The sequence below is a fragment of the Molothrus aeneus genome, chromosome 10 (assembly GCF_037042795.1).
Source record: "Molothrus aeneus isolate 106 chromosome 10, BPBGC_Maene_1.0, whole genome shotgun sequence".
Taxonomy (NCBI): domain Eukaryota; kingdom Metazoa; phylum Chordata; class Aves; order Passeriformes; family Icteridae; genus Molothrus; species Molothrus aeneus.
Genome location: NC_089655.1, coordinates 24,737,359 through 24,756,563, shown reverse-complemented (window position 1 = coordinate 24,756,563; position 19,205 = coordinate 24,737,359). Strand labels below are relative to the sequence as shown.

At 51.5% G+C, this 19,205-nt stretch overlaps 2 protein-coding genes across 3 annotated transcripts; both read right to left on the bottom strand.

Moving 5' to 3' along the window:
* Positions 1 to 1,009: 1,009 nt before the first annotated feature.
* Positions 1,010 to 6,701, bottom strand: C10H3orf33 (chromosome 10 C3orf33 homolog). Its single transcript, XM_066556616.1, has 5 exons — positions 6,600 to 6,701; positions 6,452 to 6,511; positions 3,747 to 3,900; positions 2,906 to 3,066; positions 1,010 to 2,272 (listed from the first exon to the last, which is right to left on the bottom strand). Exons 1-5 carry the CDS (start codon positions 6,690 to 6,692, stop codon positions 2,000 to 2,002), a joined length of 741 nt encoding a protein of 246 aa, XP_066412713.1. The 5' UTR covers positions 6,693 to 6,701; the 3' UTR covers positions 1,010 to 1,999.
* Positions 6,702 to 7,609: 908 nt separating this feature from the next.
* On the bottom strand, positions 7,610 to 18,680 carry SLC33A1 (solute carrier family 33 member 1). 2 transcript variants are annotated; one of them, XM_066556912.1, is made up of 6 exons: positions 17,957 to 18,680; positions 13,393 to 13,583; positions 12,593 to 12,777; positions 12,076 to 12,193; positions 11,126 to 11,341; positions 7,610 to 9,506 (listed from the first exon to the last, which is right to left on the bottom strand). In XM_066556912.1, exons 1-6 carry the CDS (start codon positions 18,678 to 18,680, stop codon positions 9,339 to 9,341), a joined length of 1,602 nt encoding a protein of 533 aa, XP_066413009.1. In that variant the 3' UTR covers positions 7,610 to 9,338. The 2 variants fall into 2 exon arrangements, with proteins under 2 accessions (XP_066413009.1, XP_066413010.1); XM_066556913.1 differs by lacking the exons at positions 12,076 to 12,193; positions 13,393 to 13,583.
* Between the last annotated feature and the right edge of the window lie 525 nt (positions 18,681 to 19,205).

The following is a 19,205-nucleotide window of genomic DNA, read 5'->3' as shown; positions in this document are numbered from 1 at the left end:
CTCTCAAGCCCTGCACAGATGGAAAGCACAGCTTTGAACTGAATTGGGCTCTTTCTGAGGGGGGAGGGTGTGCTGGTGGGTTGGGGTTTTTTTTAAAGATAAGCCCTGCGTGATAAGGAAAACAGCATTAACAAACAATTACAGGACCTGACCCTCAAGAAATCATTTGTCACTGCAAGCCCAAACCCATGTGAGAGAACAACACACTCTGTTCACATTCGCCCACACCTCACCTCTGCTTGCTAGAAATGTAGCATGTGGCTTCCTGAGACTTTTCTCTCAGCTTTACAGTGGATTTTTGTGATAAATCCTCCTGTGACTCATCTACAGAACAGAAGTGTGAAGTCCAGAATTATATTTAATTATTACAGAAAATAAATCATCAGTGTACAATTATGCCCAGCTTGGAAAAGCTCCTCCTACTTCCCAGACGTAGGAACACCTAAAAACCCCCAGAAGTGGATTGTTGCTGAGCCTGAATGCGTACTTTGGGGTTAACAATCAAGAGTTTTGCTCTGGAGGGTGCCACAGCCAATCCCAAATCCCTGACTACCTTATGAGTTTCACGTCCAAGAACCACAGTGGTGGCTGGCTCAGCCCTCCACTGTCTTATGCATAAACCCAGGATCTCACTTTTCCTATTTTCCATTTTTAACAGGCACAGACACCTGGTTTGCTGCCCCAGAGCTGCCTCCCCTCTCTCCCACACTGGGTTCCAACACTGCAGGTATTTCATGGCTCGCTGCTCCCTAGCACCAGCCTCACCCTGGGAGGACCAGGAACAAAAGGACTAAAGAACCACTAACATCTATTCTTACCCAAGGAAACTGGATTTTTTTTTGAGGATCTCAAGAGTCAAAACTTTGCCCTGAAGTCAGTAGAGAAAATGCTGATGTAGCAACAGATAAATCAATTGCCAGATAAGCAGTGGTCAATTATTAAGGTTTTTTTGTACCACACTCTTCTACCCAGTGTTTCATTGGAAAGCAATCACACAAAAAGAAAGAAAATCTGTAAAACACTTCACTTTTAATAAATATTGGGACTGTGGGAGGTTAAACAAAGGTCAAGGGCTAGGTGTATAAAACATGTAACAATGAACTTGAGAAATTCAATCTTTATTCTGAGAATATTTACAACATAAATAGTAATACACTCATATACTTCACACGTGTATCAAAAATAAAGCAAGAATTCAAGTTCTTAGCACAGTCTGATCCTCCTTGTCAAATTTCATGTTAAAGTTTTATATTCGTCTAATTTTAGATACAGAACCATCAGAAAAAAAAACCCACAGGTTTTTTCCTCTTCAAATGAAAGTTGTCTTTGAAATATTTGGATTCCTGACATTATATTCTTTGATGCACCAAGTGATGTTTTTCCCCTGAGGAACTTTAGTTATTACAACCTTATCAGCTTTTTAAGATCAACCATAACAAATCACCTTTTATATCACTAACAATGCAACCCATCATTCAAGATGAATGAGTTTTAAACCACAAATTACACCAAAAAGTAGCATAAGAACAGAATTCAAACCAAAAGGTTGTGTTTAAACCCATCCCACGAGCTTTGTCAAGGCCTGACATGGGGTTTGTGTCCAGTGTGGGCTCAGCAGCAGTGGCACATTACAGAGGTGTGAAGGGACCCTGCCCCTCAAACCTGCACTGGGCAGCCTGGAGGAGTTCAGCAGGTGGAAAACTAGACAACTAATTGAGGACATCACTGTGGAGAAGTTTGGCATCAGAACATTTTCACTGGTGGCCTGCACACTGCTACTAAACTGCAATCCCGTGGGGGTTATGATATGGGATGTGTTCTAAATAACCATGAACGGGGGTTTCTATTCTGTGTTACCACGAACTGGGGATTTCCATTCTGTGTAACCATGAACTGTGGGGTTTGTGCTTGAGACAGGGACCCTCAACATCATAGCACTGTTTGTGATCACAAACATACACATTCCCCACAACTTGGGGAGCTGCATTTTCCCACCCTTTCACCTCTCAGTAGAGCTTCTAACCCAGCTCACAAACTGTTTCAGCCTCTGCAGGAATTTATTGCGGCTTATGCTCTCCTGGACTCTTTCAGAGTAGCTCTGCTCTTTCCATATGCCTTTATTTTTCTTCACAGCCTTTAACTCGGCCTGGAGGAGCCTTTTGTGCAGTTTCCAGTAGAGGCGGGAGTGGTGAGGCAGCCCCTCAATCCGGGCTGCTCTGGCCAGCCCTTGGCTCAGGAGCTCTTCATTCAAGCACATGCTGAAAAACCCACCCTAGAAAAACCACAATAAACAGATACTCACCATTGAAACAGGCTTATTTGGGGTTTGGTGTGAACTCCCTCAGAGGTACAAGCTTTACTCACGGCTGTACCTACACTTTGTCAGGAGAAGTTAGAAGTGAAGAGGAATCCAGGTGACTTCAAACCCAACCCCAGTGTGAGGGTGGGCAGGCCCTGGCACAGGGTGCCCAGAGCAGCTGGGGCTGCCCCTGCATCCCTGGCAGTGCCCAAGGCCAGGCTGGACACTGGGGCTGGGAGCACCTGGGACAGTGGAGGGCATCCCTGCCCATGGGCTGGGACTGCATGGTCTGTAAGTCCCTTCCAACCCAAACCATGCTGTGATTCTATAATGCAAGGCATTTGTGAGGGAACACTAGATAACAAACATTAGGCTAATCAGAACTACAGATGCCTTTTTGGCACAGGCAGAGAAACACATAGCTGCCATGAATCAGTCTGAAAAACTACTGCTCCTGCAATCAGATTTGCAAATGCAACATTTAAAATTCACACCAAGGATGATAAATCATAAACAATAGCATTTGTTAAATGCACTGAGAGAACTGTGTGACTACAGTCACATCTAAAACTGCAGCTAAGAGACAGTGTTTGTGTGTCTCCTTACCTTATGGACTAGGACGAGGCAGTCCAGGGCCGAGCTGTCCCTCCCCAGGAGCTGGAACCACAGGGGCTGTTTGGGGAGCAGCTCCCGCTGCAGCCAGGCCGTGCCACCTGCAGCCAGCTCCACCCCGGCCAGGCGGATCAGCAGGAGCCCCTCTGGCTGCCCTGCAAGGGAAAGGACAGATCTGCTGCTGGGCCACAGCTCAGCCTTAGCACCACCCTCAGCTGCTGGCAATGAATTGATTCCTCTGGACTAAAACATTCCCTTTTACTTCCTCAAAGCAAACAGGAATTTGGTCTCATCTCTTCTTCAGGGAAAAAAATATATCAATTCAAGGTTGCCCAATTCATAATTTGGCTTATTGTGCATGCAAAGAAAAAGATCTGTCCCCACTCTCAGTCCCTATCTTTCATCCACAGGGGCAGAAGCATCAGCTCCTGCTGGTGTTTGCACAGCCAGTGTGAGTCACGGACTTGATGGACAGTTTGTTTCTGACAGAAAAATTGTCCCCAAAAACTGGTGTCTGCAAATAAAAGCACAATCTCAACAGAGGCTTTTTGCCAGGAATGAGATGAGCTGTGCAAGCAGAAGCACTGCCTGCGTGCTTACTTCTGCTACTGGAAACTATCACAGTAACTGTAAAGATTAACACAAACACTGTAGTGACAAACTCTCTGTCTCCTCATGTTTTTTATTTCCCAGTTTCCCACCTGCAAAGCACAGAAAGACCAAAAGGCAGAGCTGGAAATGTGCCTCAGCCCTTCCTCTCAAGCTTGCAGCCACTCTAAGAGCAGTACATTTCATTTCTGCCTTTGCTCTTCACACTCTTTTCCTCATTACTCACATTTTCTCTGGATGGCTGAGATGAAAGGAATGCTGATGGGAATGTGCTCAACTTCCAGGCCCTTCTCTGTGATGTGATGTAATTTCCCTCTCAGTTTCACATTCTTTTCTACAAACTCCACGGGTATTTCCAAAGGATTTGTGAATTTCGTTGTCTATTAATGGAAGGAAGACAAAGACAAAATTTTAAGAAAGAGTACAGAGCAGTTACAGCCACACTAAATCCAACGTCTTAAAATAGTTTGGGAAATTCCACCTCTATTATTACACACCATGGGCAAGTAAATATAGATATATATTTAATAGTGATCAGCTGCAGAAGCTGTGCCAGCCTCTCCACACTTACCATTTTCCCTGTTTTACAGGGCTTGCAATGTCGGCACAGACGTAAAAACCAGGTTTAGAGAAAGAACAGAAACTGCCATTTTTTGAGCAATGCCTATTGAAGCTCACTTGAATCCCCGAGAAAAGTGTTTTAGAAGCAGCCTGAATGGGGCTGGGAGAGGGGTGAAAGGAAGCCAGAGGACAGACACGCTGAAAACAAAGGCAGAGCAGGGAGGGCAGAAACAACCCCGCCTTTGATGCCGGAGGAAACCAGGAGAGGGACAAAGGCAGGTGAACAGCTTTGAGAAGATCACAAGATGATTAAATTTGATACTACAGCCTGGGAGGATCCAAAGGGGATGGTTATGTGATCACACAGGAAAACCAAGCCGAGCAGCAGCAAAGACTTGGGCCCTGGCACAGGAATGGAGCAGCCACAGGTCTGGGGTGAGACAGAAGGACATGTGAGACCCCAAAAAATTAAGACCCCCAAAATTTCAGACACTGTAAGAGGCCTTAGCAGAGCACTGACCTACAGAGCTGTGAAACTCACTGAGCAGTGCTGTACAACTGTGGGAAATAAACCCCCAAAACACCACAACTAAAGCTGTCTCCTGTGTGTTATTTATTCAGCAAACCTCCCCCTCTGCGGCCCATAGGGCCTGCCACTGGGAACAAGGGAATTTGGGACCTTGCAGGCAGGAAACCTGGAGGTTTTTAGGAATAAAAGTTGTTCAAAGCTGATCTCATTTGCTCCACCAGCCAGGTTAGTGCATTCACAGGCACTTGGGTCAAAACAACCAAAAAAAAGACAAAGAAAAAGCATTCTGGCAACATTTGTAGTTCAGGTTTCCTGGTAGGATGTTTAAGTAAAAACACCACACAAATGTTCTTTTGTATCATTTGGAATTGTGCAGGGGGAAGATGAAGGTAACTGTGATTTTTTAAGCAGCTGGAACCCCGTGGGAGCACGGTGGCTCCTGGCTCCTGCCCGTGGAGGTTCAGCTTCTCCAGGAGTGAGCAGCATGGTGTTAGCCCAGCGTGCCCTGACCATCCTGAGAGCGAGGGAAGATTTGGGTGATGTTTAAAACCATTCAGAAGCAGTTCTGCACGTGGAAGGACAGAGAATACTCAAGGCAAGCGGCTGTTTCAGCTGTGTTTGGACAAGGGAGGGTGCTTGAGCTGCAGTGGGACAGGCAAAGGGGTCATTACCCCTCCCAGGGGCCTCAGGAACAGGCGAGAACAAGGGACCCGTGGAGATGCCACAGGACAGCGATATCGAGCCCCTCAGGACCTGAATCAAACTCTGCTGGTTTTCTCACTTGTTAATCAGTAGCTGTAGCAGGACCGTTATGATTAAGCAACCGCACTGTGAACCTTGCACGCTTGGCTAATCTTTAGTTTTAAGGAAAAGGGAAGACAATGCCAAGATGAATGGGCTGTCTGGGCGGGAGCCACCAGCCGTGGGGGCGGCCGGGCTGAGCCGTCCCGGGGAAAAGGCAATTGCAGCAGGGGGACAGCGCGACCACTGAGCACTGAGCACCGAGCACTGAGCACCGGCCACTGAGCACTGAGCACTGAGCACTGACCACCGGCCACTGACCACTGACCACCGAGCACCAGCCACCGGCCACTGAGCACTGGCCACCCGGGCCAAAGGGACCCCGCGCTCCGGCAGAGGGAAGGGCTGGGGCTGATCAGCATGAGAAACTACAGACACAGCTGACACAGAAGGGCTGAAAGCGAATCGACGGAAAAGTTACGGAATTTGTAAGCAGCGAATGCTGATGGTTTGTTAAAATATATAAATATCGTTAAGTACTGATGAGTGGGCAGCCTTTCGCGGGAGCCTCCTGCTCCCGCTTTGCGCAAACCCGAACAAAACACGGGAATGCCGCAGAACAGCCCCGGGCGGCACAGCCACGGCCGTGAGGGAGGGCCGGGCACGGCAGGGCAGGCCCGACCCCTCCACCGCGGGCCCGAGCGGCCGCGCCGGGCTGCCCTGGTTCTGAGAAGCCGTGCCGGGTTCTCCCGCATTCCCCGGGCCCATGCCGGGCTGCCCCCGGTTCTGAGGGGCTGTGCCGGGCTCTCCCCCGACCCCCGGGCCCATGCCGGGCTCTCTCCGTACCTCCCGGTTCTGAGAGGCCGTGCTGGGCTCGCCCTACATCCCCTGGGCCCGTGACGGGCTCACCCCGGCTCTGGGAGGCCGTGCCGGGCTCTCCACTTATTCCTCCGTTCCGAGCGCCCGTGCCGAGCTTCCCCCGCATCTCCCGGGCCCATGCTGGGCTCTCCCGCATCCCCCTGGGCCCCTGCCGGGCTCTCCCGCATCCCCCGGGCCCGTGCCGGGCTCCCCCGCACCCCCGGGCCCGGCCCCGCACTCACCACGCGGAAGCTCCGGGCCAGCAGCAGCACCCCGGCCACGGCCGCGCCGGCGATCAGGCCCTGCGGAGGAGAACGGGGCTCAGCCGGGCCCAGCGGGCCCCCCCGGCCGGGAACCCGCCCAGCCCCGGTGCCCGCCCAGCCCCGGTACCCGCAGCAGCCCCAGGTGCGCGTCCGCCCACTCGGAAAGCCGGGCCAGGGCCAGCGCGGCGCGCTCGGAGCCGCCGCCGCCCCGCTCCGACATCGCGGCGTGCCGAGCGCCCCCGCGGGAGCCGGGGAGCGAACAGCGCCCGGTGCCACCGAGCTACGGGAACGGGAAACGAACAGCGCCCGGTGCTGCCCCTGCCGCGGAGCAGCCGGGGAACGAACAGCGCCCGGTGCCACCGTGCCATGGAGCGACACCGGCCCCGAGCAGCCCTGGCTGGGACACTGCCAGGGATGCAGGGGCAGCCCCAGCTGCTCTGGGAATCCCATCCCAGCCAGGAATTCCCAATCTCCCACCCAGCCCTGCCCTCTGGCACTGGCAGCCATTCCCTGGCTCCTGTCCCTCCATCCTTGTCCCCAGTCCCTCTGCAGCTCTCCTGGAGCCCCTTCAGGCCCTGCCAGGGGCTCTGAGCTCTTGAACTCTGCATTGATCTCCTCAAACCTGTAGCACACCTCCTCCGACCCTTCGCATGCTCCTTTCTTCTTGGCATTTCAAATTTGTTTAGTTTGTTTTTCTTGTTGGTTTGGGGTTTATTTTTTGGTTTTTTTTTTTTTTTTTAATGCTAAAGATGTTTAAGTCTGTACGAATTCTAATGTTAAAAAGAAAAACCACTTTTGATCAGAGTTGGTAGAAAAAAAGTAGCAAGATCAAAATTTTATGGGTGCTCTTCAGCAGCCTGCTAAAGGGCTGGCACAGCAGCAACATTTCCAACTTACAAAATAGGTACTTAAATTAAAAGCACTAATCCATTAACTTGTTTCACCAGCTTGAAAAATAACACAGTTATTTATTTCAGGTAACATATCTACTCCTACCTATTTGGAGTTTATGTGCAATTTTGACATTGTTGATTATCTAATTATTGATTGAGTTAATCCTTAAGCCATCTTTATTAGTGACAAGTTTCACTGGCACCTTTAGAAATAGTGAAAAAAAATTGCAAAGTAAAACCCAAATCTAATACACAGCAAATTTAATTTATCAGCTTGTGCACTTGAAGTTTTTCCTCACAATCAGAAATGTTAAAACAACCCCTCTAGGGATGCAAGATATAATTCAATAAGCAGCCTATGGTTCAGAGGGGATACAGAACTGAAGTGCTTCACAGAGTTACTACAGTGGAGCTGGTGGGACAGGGACTGAAAGGGGCAGACATAAATCTGATATATTTTAATGTTTTGTTCTTATGCAGAGGGGAAATTGGAAGAAATTCGGCTGGGGCAGTAAAACCCATGTGATTTCACCTAGCACGAGTAGTTTTGCTGTGCTTGCAGCAAACTGTGAGGTGTGTGTCCCTTGAGGGAGGGGACACAGGACAGGAGGCAGTGCCCAGTGAAGCACGAGGTCCCAGTGTCCTCTTCCAGTCCCCTCCTTACCCCTGATGCCAAGGAGACCCTTTGTACACCCACCCACCCCCCAGCACTCCAGAGGTGGCACTGGGTCACCTTTCCCCCAACACACACAGTAGTAGCAGAAGATCCCAAACCCCCTCCCAGCCCAGTCCTTTCAAATATTGACAAGAAACGTGGCAGGGAACCTCGTGCACCTTTGCAAGGGATGTTTAATAGTTTTCCCTTTTTAATACCAATATTCCACATACACCCAGCGGGGTCCGAGTGCCTCTGCAGCCCCTGTGGGTCCCTAAGGCACTCAGGAGGGAGCTCAGTGAGAGAAATCCAGCGGGGATGTTTCCACCACATGGCACCAGCAGTGAATTCTGCAGCAGCTCTGCCACAGGACTGTGCCCCTTGGACTGGTGTGAGGGCGAGTCCTGCACCAGCTCCCTGGAATTTGGCACCTCTGCCATCACCACCTCACTCTTCTCACCCCTGCCTGGGGGAACTCTCGGCGCTCCCACTGCTTTTGAGAATGAACTTTCAAATTTTAGTAATACACTTTGGAAAACCAATGGATTGGTTTTCCCCTGTCAACTCACCCCTTCCAAAGGCCCACGTGCCCTCCCTTGGGAAGCACCTCCAGCTCCAGCTGCAGGACTCAAGGCTCAGAGGATTGTGCGTTATTCCAGCCCTACCTTACAGCATTTTGCCTTCAAGAAATTACCTTGAACGTAAATCAAACTGCCTTGAAACAGCAGAAATAAATTAAACAAATGTAATTTGCTTATAAAAATAGTTTCTTATAAACCTTTAAAGCTTATAAAAGCCAGAAAATACATTTAAAAGAATCTCCGGAACGTTTCATCCTTTGAGGCGTGGTTACAGTTCAGAAAGTGAGAAGAAGCAAAGCCCACAGACATCTCACACTGATCTTCCCACAAGGAATTCCACAGTACCATGCTTAACCTCCAAGTCAGAATGCCTTGGGCATCCTTCCCTGGCCCAGCTGCCCTGTCAGATCATTTCTGTGTGAAAATAAAAGCTGGCACTCAGCTGGCAATGCTGCTGCCTCTACAGCCACGGCACCAGGAGCTTTCCCAGAGGTGCCCTATGGAACCAGCAGCTCTGGAGTCAGGGGTAAGTAAGCATGGGGCACGGAGGTGTTGCTTTGGCCATTCCTTTCTGAACTGCTGTGCTGTGGGAGGGCAGTGGTGCCATGCACAGCCCTGCCTCGGCCACGCAGATCTGGCGTGGCACAGAACACCGAGATTCCGGGGTGCTGATTATGGGGTACGTCTTTGTAATAAAACTAAAACCATCTTGCTGGTCCATCCAACACCTAAGTGCATCAATTGCTCCTCTTGCACTTCCACGAGGACTGTCCTTCGTCCTGCAGCTTTTTGAATTTTGGTCCAAGGAAGAACCACCAGGCAAAGCCCAGGATGACGCAGATGATGGACTCCACGTAGTACCCGTCCAGGGTGGTCACACAGGAGCCCCCAGCTGCTGTGCACAGCTGAAACAGAGCACAGGGAATGCACTGAGCACCAGCACTCCAGAGCTGCCTCCCTGCTCCTGGGCAGGACTAAATAGAGTTCTTTACTCTTTGTTGTTTCCTATACAGTATGTCAGAGAGGCTTTCGATCTTATCAGCAGCATGAAAAGTAACAAAGTACCAAACCTGCCCTAAACATGTGGGAAATGGAGCACATCAGCCCAAAGGGCAAACTCCAGCAAACAGACACAGCCCCGCTGTCCGTGCTGGCCTGCAGGTGCAACCACTGCTCCCCAGCTCACGGAGAAAGATGATTTTTTTCTCTAGCCATCCATGTTGTGGACCCCCAGACCTGGAAATGTCCAAGGCCAGGTTGGACGGGGCTGGGAGCAGCCTGGGACAGTGGAAGGTGTCCCTGGCCATGGCAGGGCGTGGCACTGGATGGGCTTTTAGGTCCTTCCAATCCAAACCATCCTATGATTCTGTACCTGGGAGAAACACGCCCTGGATGGTTTTGAACTGGAAGACAAACCCCTAGCATTCACAGGGTGATTGTACAGCCCAGGATTGTTTCTGCTATTGTTTGGCTTTCAACACTGCTCTAATCCCAGGATTAATCAACTCTCTGAGCTGAGGCTCTGCCAGCATTTTCATTATTCTGAGACATGTCAAAATCAGATTAGGAATAAGAAGGGAGTGGTTGGTGGTGGAATGTCACCAACCAGGAGGATGTGAGAAAAGATCAGAGGAGTGAGGTGAAGGAGGAAGGACTCAAGCTCAGTAGAGGCTGAGACACAAGGAACCTAATTAGTGACAGGCTAATAATGAGTGAGAGGCTGGGAAAGCATCTACTGCAGAAGCAGTTTCCCTCTGCACCAATAAAAACTACAACTCCAGTTCAGACAAATAATGATGGACTCCAGAGCACTTTGATAATTTAGAGAACCTCCATGTCCTAGAGCATCCTGGCATTCAGGAGTGAAATAAATCTCAGTCATGAGCACAGAAAAAAAGAAACCCCAAACATTTCTACTCTTCAGCCATGTCAAATGTCTCATTTGCTGTGAGGAGGTGAATTTGAAATGTTGCTTTCCCAGCAGTTTTGTGTTTGATCTGTGTACAGCAAGTTCTTTGTTCTCTTCCACAGGGCTCCCAGAACTGGGCAGGCAGCCAGTCCCACTTGATTTCATGGGGAAAGTGGACACCAAAATCAGAGAGCAGAGCAGCATCTTGGAGAAGGTATCAAGGCAGGCAGATAAGAAGCCTCCAGGGAGACAGGAGGAAGAAAAACCTATCACAGAAATGAAGGCCCTGGGGGAGGGACAGAGAGCCTGCCAAGGACAGAGCCCCTGACTCAAACCACACCTCCAGGCTCCTCACACTGCACGGAACGTGGCACCAGTCTGGTGCTTCTACTCCAGGTGAGCATGGGAAGAAAGGGCTCACTACTCTGCAGCTGCAAGCCCTGGGTAAGGGATGCTTATTCAGAGTGCACAGCTGCTAACAGCCTGGATTTTATCAGCCAGGAAAGTGAGCTCCATCAGTGGGAATTTTTAAGCACCAGCCATACACTGTGAAGGTTCCCAAAGGAGCCATTTCACTGACCTATTGAGCAGAGACCCCCCAGCCCCCAGGCTCACCTCTGTGGCTGCTGCAGTGGCACAGGTGTGGCCCTGGGCCCCAGCACACTCCTTCACTGTCAGGGGGTCCACCAGCCACAGGGCCACCGTGGAGGGCCAGTTGCCACCCAGGTTGGAGACGGTGTTGAGCAGGGTCATGTAGGTGCCCCCGATGAGCGGGTCGCTGACCTTGGCATTGAAGGCCATGATGGCCACGTACATGCTGTACAGGGTGATCTGGGGACACACAGACACACAGACACACACACAGACAGGGCTGAAACCCCCAGCACAACCCTGCTGAGAGCTCCCCTGAGCTCAGCAGCACTGACTGGAAAATGATCCCAGCAGCAGCTCCTCCTGCAGCCTGTCCCTGTGCTAACTCGGGCAGTGGCCTTGCTGCTTGTCTCAAGTCATGCTGCAACAGACCCAGCCTCACATGCACTAGCACGACTTGGGTTAACTGAAACACAATCAGCCAGCTAAACCAGCACCTAAACACAACCCTTCTGCATTTAAAAATCACCTCTCAAGGCTCTGCATTCCAGTTCTGATCCAAAGACCATGCTGTATCAGGTGCCTGTTTCCCAAGTCTTTGGATCAGATCCATTATGATGTTCCTCCAACAACTGATTATTTTTCCTAGGACCAGGATCACATAACTTTGTTTGCACAACCATCAGCATGCCTATCAAGCTCAGACACAGTTCTGGGGTTTCTCCAGGTCCTCTGTGCTTTTGAGCTTCTGGGTCTGGGGAAAAAGGAATCTGGGGAACTACACCAGGCATGGAGAACTCAAAGCAGCTCGCAGATGATGTCCAGTGGAGCACAGGGAATAGGGAGGAATAACACTGGCAAGAGTATCAGAAGTCAGTCCTGGCACACAGCACAGGTCAGGCTTGGAGGGATTCCAGTGTGACCCAGGACAAGACAGGGAACAGCATTTCCCCTCCCCACACCGTGACTGTTACCTGGTGTAGAGCATAGCTCAGCACCACCACAGCGTAGTAGTAGACAGGAAATCCTCCTTCATGCTTTACTTTAGGAGCCCACCACACCAGGAAAGCGAATTCCAGGCCAAGCAGCAGCCTGGAGGGATGAGAAAGATGATTTGTCATTCCAAGTAATTCTTCCCATGTGCTTCCTCAACACAAATCAACCACTGAACAGCTACAGAGAGTACATTACCAGAGTTTAGATCCAAATAGTTACACCTATTTCTATCTCAGAATTAGATATCAAATATTTGACAAGCAGTGGCATTGTTAGTTAGGAGCAGGAGAGCACTGCTCTAATGCTGCTGTACATGCACATCCCATGCTTCCACACAGTGACACTGCATGAACCAGACAGTTCAACTCACTGTGACAATCCTGACACACTTCCCTGGACCTGGAAGTCAGAGAGTTACACACAAAACCCTCCAGGTGATCTGAACACACAAACTGAGCACACATATTACTGTGTTCCACTAAAATGAGGCTTTACCTGTAAGGCATTGCTTTGTAGAAGGTGTTCAGGGGCTGGGGGCCCGCTGTGTATTTGCTGATAACCAGAGGCAAGATGATCTGCAGAGGAACCATTGGAACTGCCAGCAGAGCCAGGTGCTCCTTGGGGACTCCCTCCTCCACCAGTTTGAGTCCTGTTACAGCATCTGCTGCTGAAAACCCAATCTGCAATGTCAGGGAGACAAAATAAGCTGAGGAGAACAGGGAGTTTGGCTGGAAATTCAATTTACTCCCTATCACGTAAATTGAGAAATGGGATACAGAACACACTGTCACTGAAGTCACTTCTGCCCCTGATTTGATTTCCAGATTAGTTCTACACTTGCACACTCTTACTCCTCACCGCCAAAACTATTCCAGGAACATTAAGCAGCACTGCCATTCATTCCTGTGCCTTCCCTGCTGCTGGCATCTTCAGTGTCCAACTAGCAGCCATGGAAACCCAGCTTGGACAGAGCTAGGGATTCTGAGCTAAAAACAAACATTTCCTGCCCTTTTAACTGCAGGCTACGCAGACTGTTTAAAAATGTACTTTACTTTAATACCACATTGCCACCAAACTTCTCTTCAATGCTTGTGTCAAACACAAAAGGTCTCACAAAGCTTTGCTGCTGCACAGCCCTACTCAGCACAATGAGATAACCCATTCTGCTTGAATTTCATGTGAAAATTCACAGCTCTTGTGACAGCCAACAGCAAAACTAAGTTACATCCCGGGGACTCAGCAGCCTTCCAGACTCTGATGCCAGCATTTAACAATTCTTAAATGTATTTACTTACTTTTGAAGTGAGGATCAAGAGACAGAAAGTAAGAACTGCTGGCATCTTGATTATTGAGAATAGCAGCCTGTATGTGTCAGTGATGCCTTTTGTTTCCTCCTTTGCTGGTATTAGCTCCTCGTTTTCCTTTTTCAAAAAGGCAACCAATGTAGTGGTAACTAAGAAGACAGCTCCCCAGAAAAACAGGAAATCTGGAGGGGAAAATAAAATAAAATAAAAATCTCTTTGCAGCAGCCATGATTGACAGTTGTAGAATATAAACCTAATAATCAAACCACAAGCACAGAGTGAGTGACACAGCTCTGCCCTCCTCTGCAAGGAGGTGTTTGCTGGAGCTGAGGCAGAGGAGCAGCAGCAAACCAGGCCACCTCCCTGCTGCTTGGTGAGTTCTCACCACAGTGAGCACGTTGGAGGAGGAACAGAGGCAAAAATGAACGTGTTGAAGGATTACACACAAAACCACTACAGGCTGATAAAGGAGGAAAACCACATGTAATAGTCAGAAAACAGGGAAGAAGCTCCAGAGGCAGAGCTCCTTCCCAGCTCCTCCCTTACCCTGCAGTCAGGGAACCACTCTGTGCCTCAGCTCTACAGCCCTATCTAATATCCACCTCCCACCTGCAGGAAACAGGCATTTAGGAGGGTGAAGAGGCCCGAGGAAAGTTTTTACAGAGTTGTAAGGAATCCTCAGATTTATCTGGCTGAAGTGGATCCTTGGCAGCACTCCAGTGCTCTGTTTTAAGCAGATCAGAATCTGCTAAATCATGGATGTGGGCCAGTAAAAAACCACCAAGAGAGTACTTTCTGATTGAGTGAATGGCCAGTTCAAGATCATCCTATCCTCTGCCTCTAGGACAGGGGCAGGGAAGAACCCAGCCTGTGCAGGGGGCAGGACAGAAGCAGCCTCTGAAGAACCCAGCCTGTGCAGGGGGCAGGACAGAAGCAGCCTAAGGAATCCAGCCTGTGCAGGGGGCAGGACAGAAGCAGCCTAAGGAATCCAGCCTGTGCAGGGGGCAGGACAGAAGCAGCCTAAGGAACCCAGCCTGTGCAGGGGGCAGGACAGAAGCAGCCTGAAGAACCCAGCCCGTGCAGGGGGCAGGACAGAAGCAGCCTGAGGAACCCAGCCTGTGCAGGGGGCAGGACAGAAGCAGCCTGAGGAACCCAGCCTGTGCAGGGGGCAGGACAGAAGCAGCCTTTAGTCCTCCTGGTCAGGAGCAGCTCCAGCAGCCTCCAGGAAACCCAGCAGGAGCAGCCAGGGCTGGTGAAAGGGCAGAGACAAAGGTTTGGTCAATCACTGCCTGCTTCTCCTGCACAGCAGGGAAGAAAACGTGCAAGGACTGCTCCAGGTGTGTCCCACCATTCCTAGGGTAACAGAAAAAAGGCTCCTCATGCCATTTCTGCTACTTTTCCCTTTCCTAAAATAAACATGACCTCAGAAGTAACGCTGTCAGATTGCTGTCTCCTAAAAACACAAGGTGCCCTGAGCAGACATTCTCAAGGCAAGATGCATTTTCTGAGAGTCTCACTACTCACAGCTGCTGGCTACAAAGGATGTAGAGGAGCAGCTCTCTAATAATAACCCTGAGCATTATCACTGCAGTGAGAGACACACAGTGCAAGGATGGGGATAGAAATAGCTCTGAGCATCATCACATGAGTGCTCCTGATCAGGCCAGCCCTGTCAGCTGCAGCACAGCACTGCAGGGGCTGCATCAGCAACAAAGCAAAGCAAGAAAAAAGAAAAAAACCTCACCATATATACATAGTAGTTCAGACAAGAAAAACTGGGGTTTTTGAGGCTGTAGGCAGTTTACACAAAAATAAGGTACATTTCCTTTCAAATACAAGGAAACTCACCATCAGGCTACAAGCAGAAGAACTTTGAAATTCGAGTTTACATAAGGGATTTCAAGGACAAACTTTCTGGTCCCACCACTGCTGCTTCCCCCATCCCTATTTTGTTTCTGCAGCTACACTGCTAGTAACAAAATAAACCACTGAGATGGGGCAAGACAAGTTTTTGAACTAGATCAGGGATGGATCAGGCTGGCACACAGCCTGAAGAAGGTACCAGGTGGTACAGGTAACCAGGACCCCCAGGAGGAGGGGTGCTCCACAGTCCCTGGCACAGGTGAGTGGGGGAGGCCTTTAAGGGGCACATTTGTTCTGTGTCCACTCTTTCCCTGTCCCTCCCTTTCCCAGGAAGGGGCAAACCAGGCAGGAATCACAAACTCAGCCAGGGAGCTTCCCCTGCTCTTCAATAAACTGAAGTCACCTGAACAGCAAGTGCTGAATAAACCCCTGGACATGCCAGGACAATCAGCCCACAGAAGGGTTTTTCCTGTTTCCTTCTCTGGCACTCAGCCTGACACAGCCCAGCACAGCCTCTGGTTTGGTGAGTTTGATGATGGGTTTACACCTGTCCATATTATTTCCTGAAGTTAATGAGAACAACGAATGCTGCTGCTGCTTCTCAACAACTCCAAGCTGACTCAGGATCACAGAATATCTTCAGATGGGACAGACCTACAAGGATCATCCCAGCTCCTGGTTTGGCACAAGACAGCCCTGGCAGTGCTGCCCAAAGGCTCCTGGAGCTGTGGCAGCCCCGGGGCTGTGCCCATTCCCTGGGGAGCCTGGGCAGTGCCAGCACCCTCTGGGGAAGAACCTTTCCCTGATATCCACCTAACCCTGCCCTGGCCCAGCTCCCTCTGGACCATGGAGTGTTGACTTGTTTTTTCCCTGGCACTGGGCTCAGCCTACAACAAAAGTGCTCAGAGCTCTGAGCTGGCAGAGAACATTCACCTTTTCCAGCAGTGAAGTTTTCTGCTGCTTTACCTGCCCAAACCTGCTCATCACGAGCCCATTACAGCCAGGGCAAGGACCAATGAGCCCCTATGCTCCTTGGTGAGCTGGTTACTCCTGCTGCTCTCAGCTGCTCCAGGGAAACACCAAACTGTGCCACTCACACGACTGAGAAACAGACATTTCTTACAGTTTTACCACCTGAAAAACCATATCCTGCAACTATAGTGTCAGTTATTTGCTGTTCTTACTCCACCCACATCAATACTCCAGGGCAGGTTAAGGAGGTGGCATTGGTGCTGTTTGGGTTAGGGGATAATATCTTTTAAAAACAGCACTTTGGTAATAGTAAAACCCATTTATACAAACAGCCCTGAGAGGAAAAAACCCCAACCAACCAAAACCCTGGGCAGTGAAGGAAGTACAGCCAAGCCAGGCTGTCTGAACAGCAGAGGCTGCAAGTTGCATCAGCAGCAAAGACGTCAGTGTGCACTGCAGTGAGAGGGATGGACACCCAGCCCAGGAGCTGCACAGCCCCAGGGAAAGCCAGGAACCAGCTGGGACACTTGCAGGGCTACTTGTGCTCCTCGGCACAGGCCAGGCACCAGGCTGGCAGCTGGGAGCACAGGGAGGACTGCTGAGCAGTGCTGAGAGCTGCAGAGACCAGGCAAGCACAGCAGTGTGGACACTGCTGTCCTGGTTCATCCCTCAGGGGCAGGACAGAAAGCAAAGCTCCCCTTCACACAATTCCAGCCTGTTCTGGCATACCTGATCTCTGAGATGGCACAGGCAAGGCAATCAGTGTGAGGGAGCAGAGACTGAGACCTTGGGGAGCTGCTCTTCACTGCCAGGGTCACCCTGAGGCTGCAGCCAGAATGGTGCCAGCATTTCCTGTCCTCACTCAACCTTGCAACCAAACCAGCTGCACTTCCAAGCATCTCCAGGGTAATGCCCCTAACATAACTACCACACAGAACCTTTCTGAGAAAAATCCCAAACCCCAGCAAACAGAAACATCCCTCCACTGACAGCCAGTTATGCTTGGATTACCACACTCCATTTAATTCGCTAAAGAGAAAAAGCAAATCCCCCTTAATTTACTAAAATAAGGCCTTCCTTCAGAAACTGGCTACATGCTCAACCCTGAACACTTTCAATTCTATTCTGTGAAAAATATCATATTGGAAGAACCTTTTTTTTTTTTGTTTGTTTCCTTCTTTCTTCTTCCCACATGGAGACTTTGGCTTGCTTTTCTTAAAGAGTAATCTAGTCCATGGCCATTAAACCAGGAGGGAAAAAAAAAAAAAAGATTCCTCCAAAGTGCTTAGGTCAGCCAAGATAATGACAAGGCAGGTTAAAGCCCAGAAAAATCTGAAGTCCAATGCATTTACCAGTGGGCTCTGCCAGCCTCCAAGCAGGCTGTGCTTTCCCACGGGGCAAGGGACACACCAAATCTGTTTGGTTCCCAGCATCAAATCACAGAGGGGTCCAGGCACAGGGAAGAAGCATCCTGAGGAAGATATAACCATTATCATTAGGAAAAAATCCTTCCCCGGCAGGGTGGGCAGGCCTGGCACAGGTGCCCAGAGCAGCTGGGGCTGCCCCTGGATCCCTGGCAGTGCCCAAGGCCAGGCTGGACACTGGGGCTGGAGCACCTGGGGCAGTGGGAGGTGTCCCTGCCATGGGATCGCTTTAGTCCCCTCCAAACCAGCGCACTCTGGCTCTGTCCCAGCACAGCGGGCGGCACACCCGGCCGTACCTGAGAGGGTGACGATGCCCCGCGGCTGCGGCTCGAAGCGCAGGTACTTGTTGCAGAAGGAGGCGGACTCCAGGGCCAGGAACAGCACGTTTCCCAGGAAGTAGCCGGCCGTCTGCCCCACGGAGTTGCAGGTGGAGGCGTAGCCCACGTTCTCCCGGGACAGCATGGTGAGCGCCCAGCCGTCCACCGCGATGTCCTGCGTGGCCGCCAGGAACTCGAAGAGGAAGAAGGTGACGGTGAGAGCCGCCACGTCGGGGCCGCGGCCGTGGCCGTCGCCCAGCAGCGCGTCCACCTGCGTGGACATGTAGATCATGAAGAGCCCCAGCACGTACTGCGTGGGCACCAGCCACGACTTGCGGCGGCCGAAGCCGCGCAGGTACACGGCGTCTACCAAGGGCGCCCACAGCAGCTTCAGGCTGAAGGGCCAGAACACGAAGCTGAAGAAGGCCTGGTCGGTGTAGCTGGCGCTCTTGCTCTGCAGGATGAGCGGCACGCTGCCCGCCAGCCCCAGCGGGATGCCCTGCAGCACGTACAGCACCAGCAGCAGCAGGATGCTGCCCAGCTCCGCGCGGTACCCCCGCGCCCGCCCCGGCGCCGGCAGCAGCGCCTCGGTGTCGCCGGGCAGCCCGTCGGGGGGCGGGTCGCCCGTCAGGTCCAGGCTGTGCTGGCGGGTGGCGGCGCGGCGCTGCCGGCCGCCCTCCTCGGCGGCGATGGCGGGCGCCATGTCCGGCACGGCCCGGCAGCGGCCCCGGCGCGGGCGGGAACGGCCCGGAGCGGCCCCGGCGCCTCCGCCGCGCTGAGAGAACGGCCCCGCCCCGCGAGGGCCAGGCGTGGCCGCCCCTCATTGGTGAAATGGAGGTGACGTCATGCATAGCACCGCCCCCTGACCCTGATTGACGGGGCAGGGGCAGCAAAGCGGAACCGGGAACGGGAACCGGGATGGAGTGCGGATCGGGATCACTGGAGCCTCCGTGCCCGGGAAAGGCTGAGGGAGCTGGGGCTGTTCAGCCTCAAGAGGGACCCTCAGCCCTGACTGTCCCTGTCTGTCCCTGGGTGCAGGGAGGGTCAGAGCTCTGCTCTGCCAGGGCTCTGTTCCCGAGACCCAGCAATGGCACCGGGACTGAGCCCAGGAAGTTCCACCTCGACAGAAGGAAGATCTCTGCTGCGAGCACTGTAAGAGAGACCAGAGAGGGTGTGGAGTCTCCTCACTGGGGATACTGCAGACCTGTCTGGACACAATCCTGTGCCA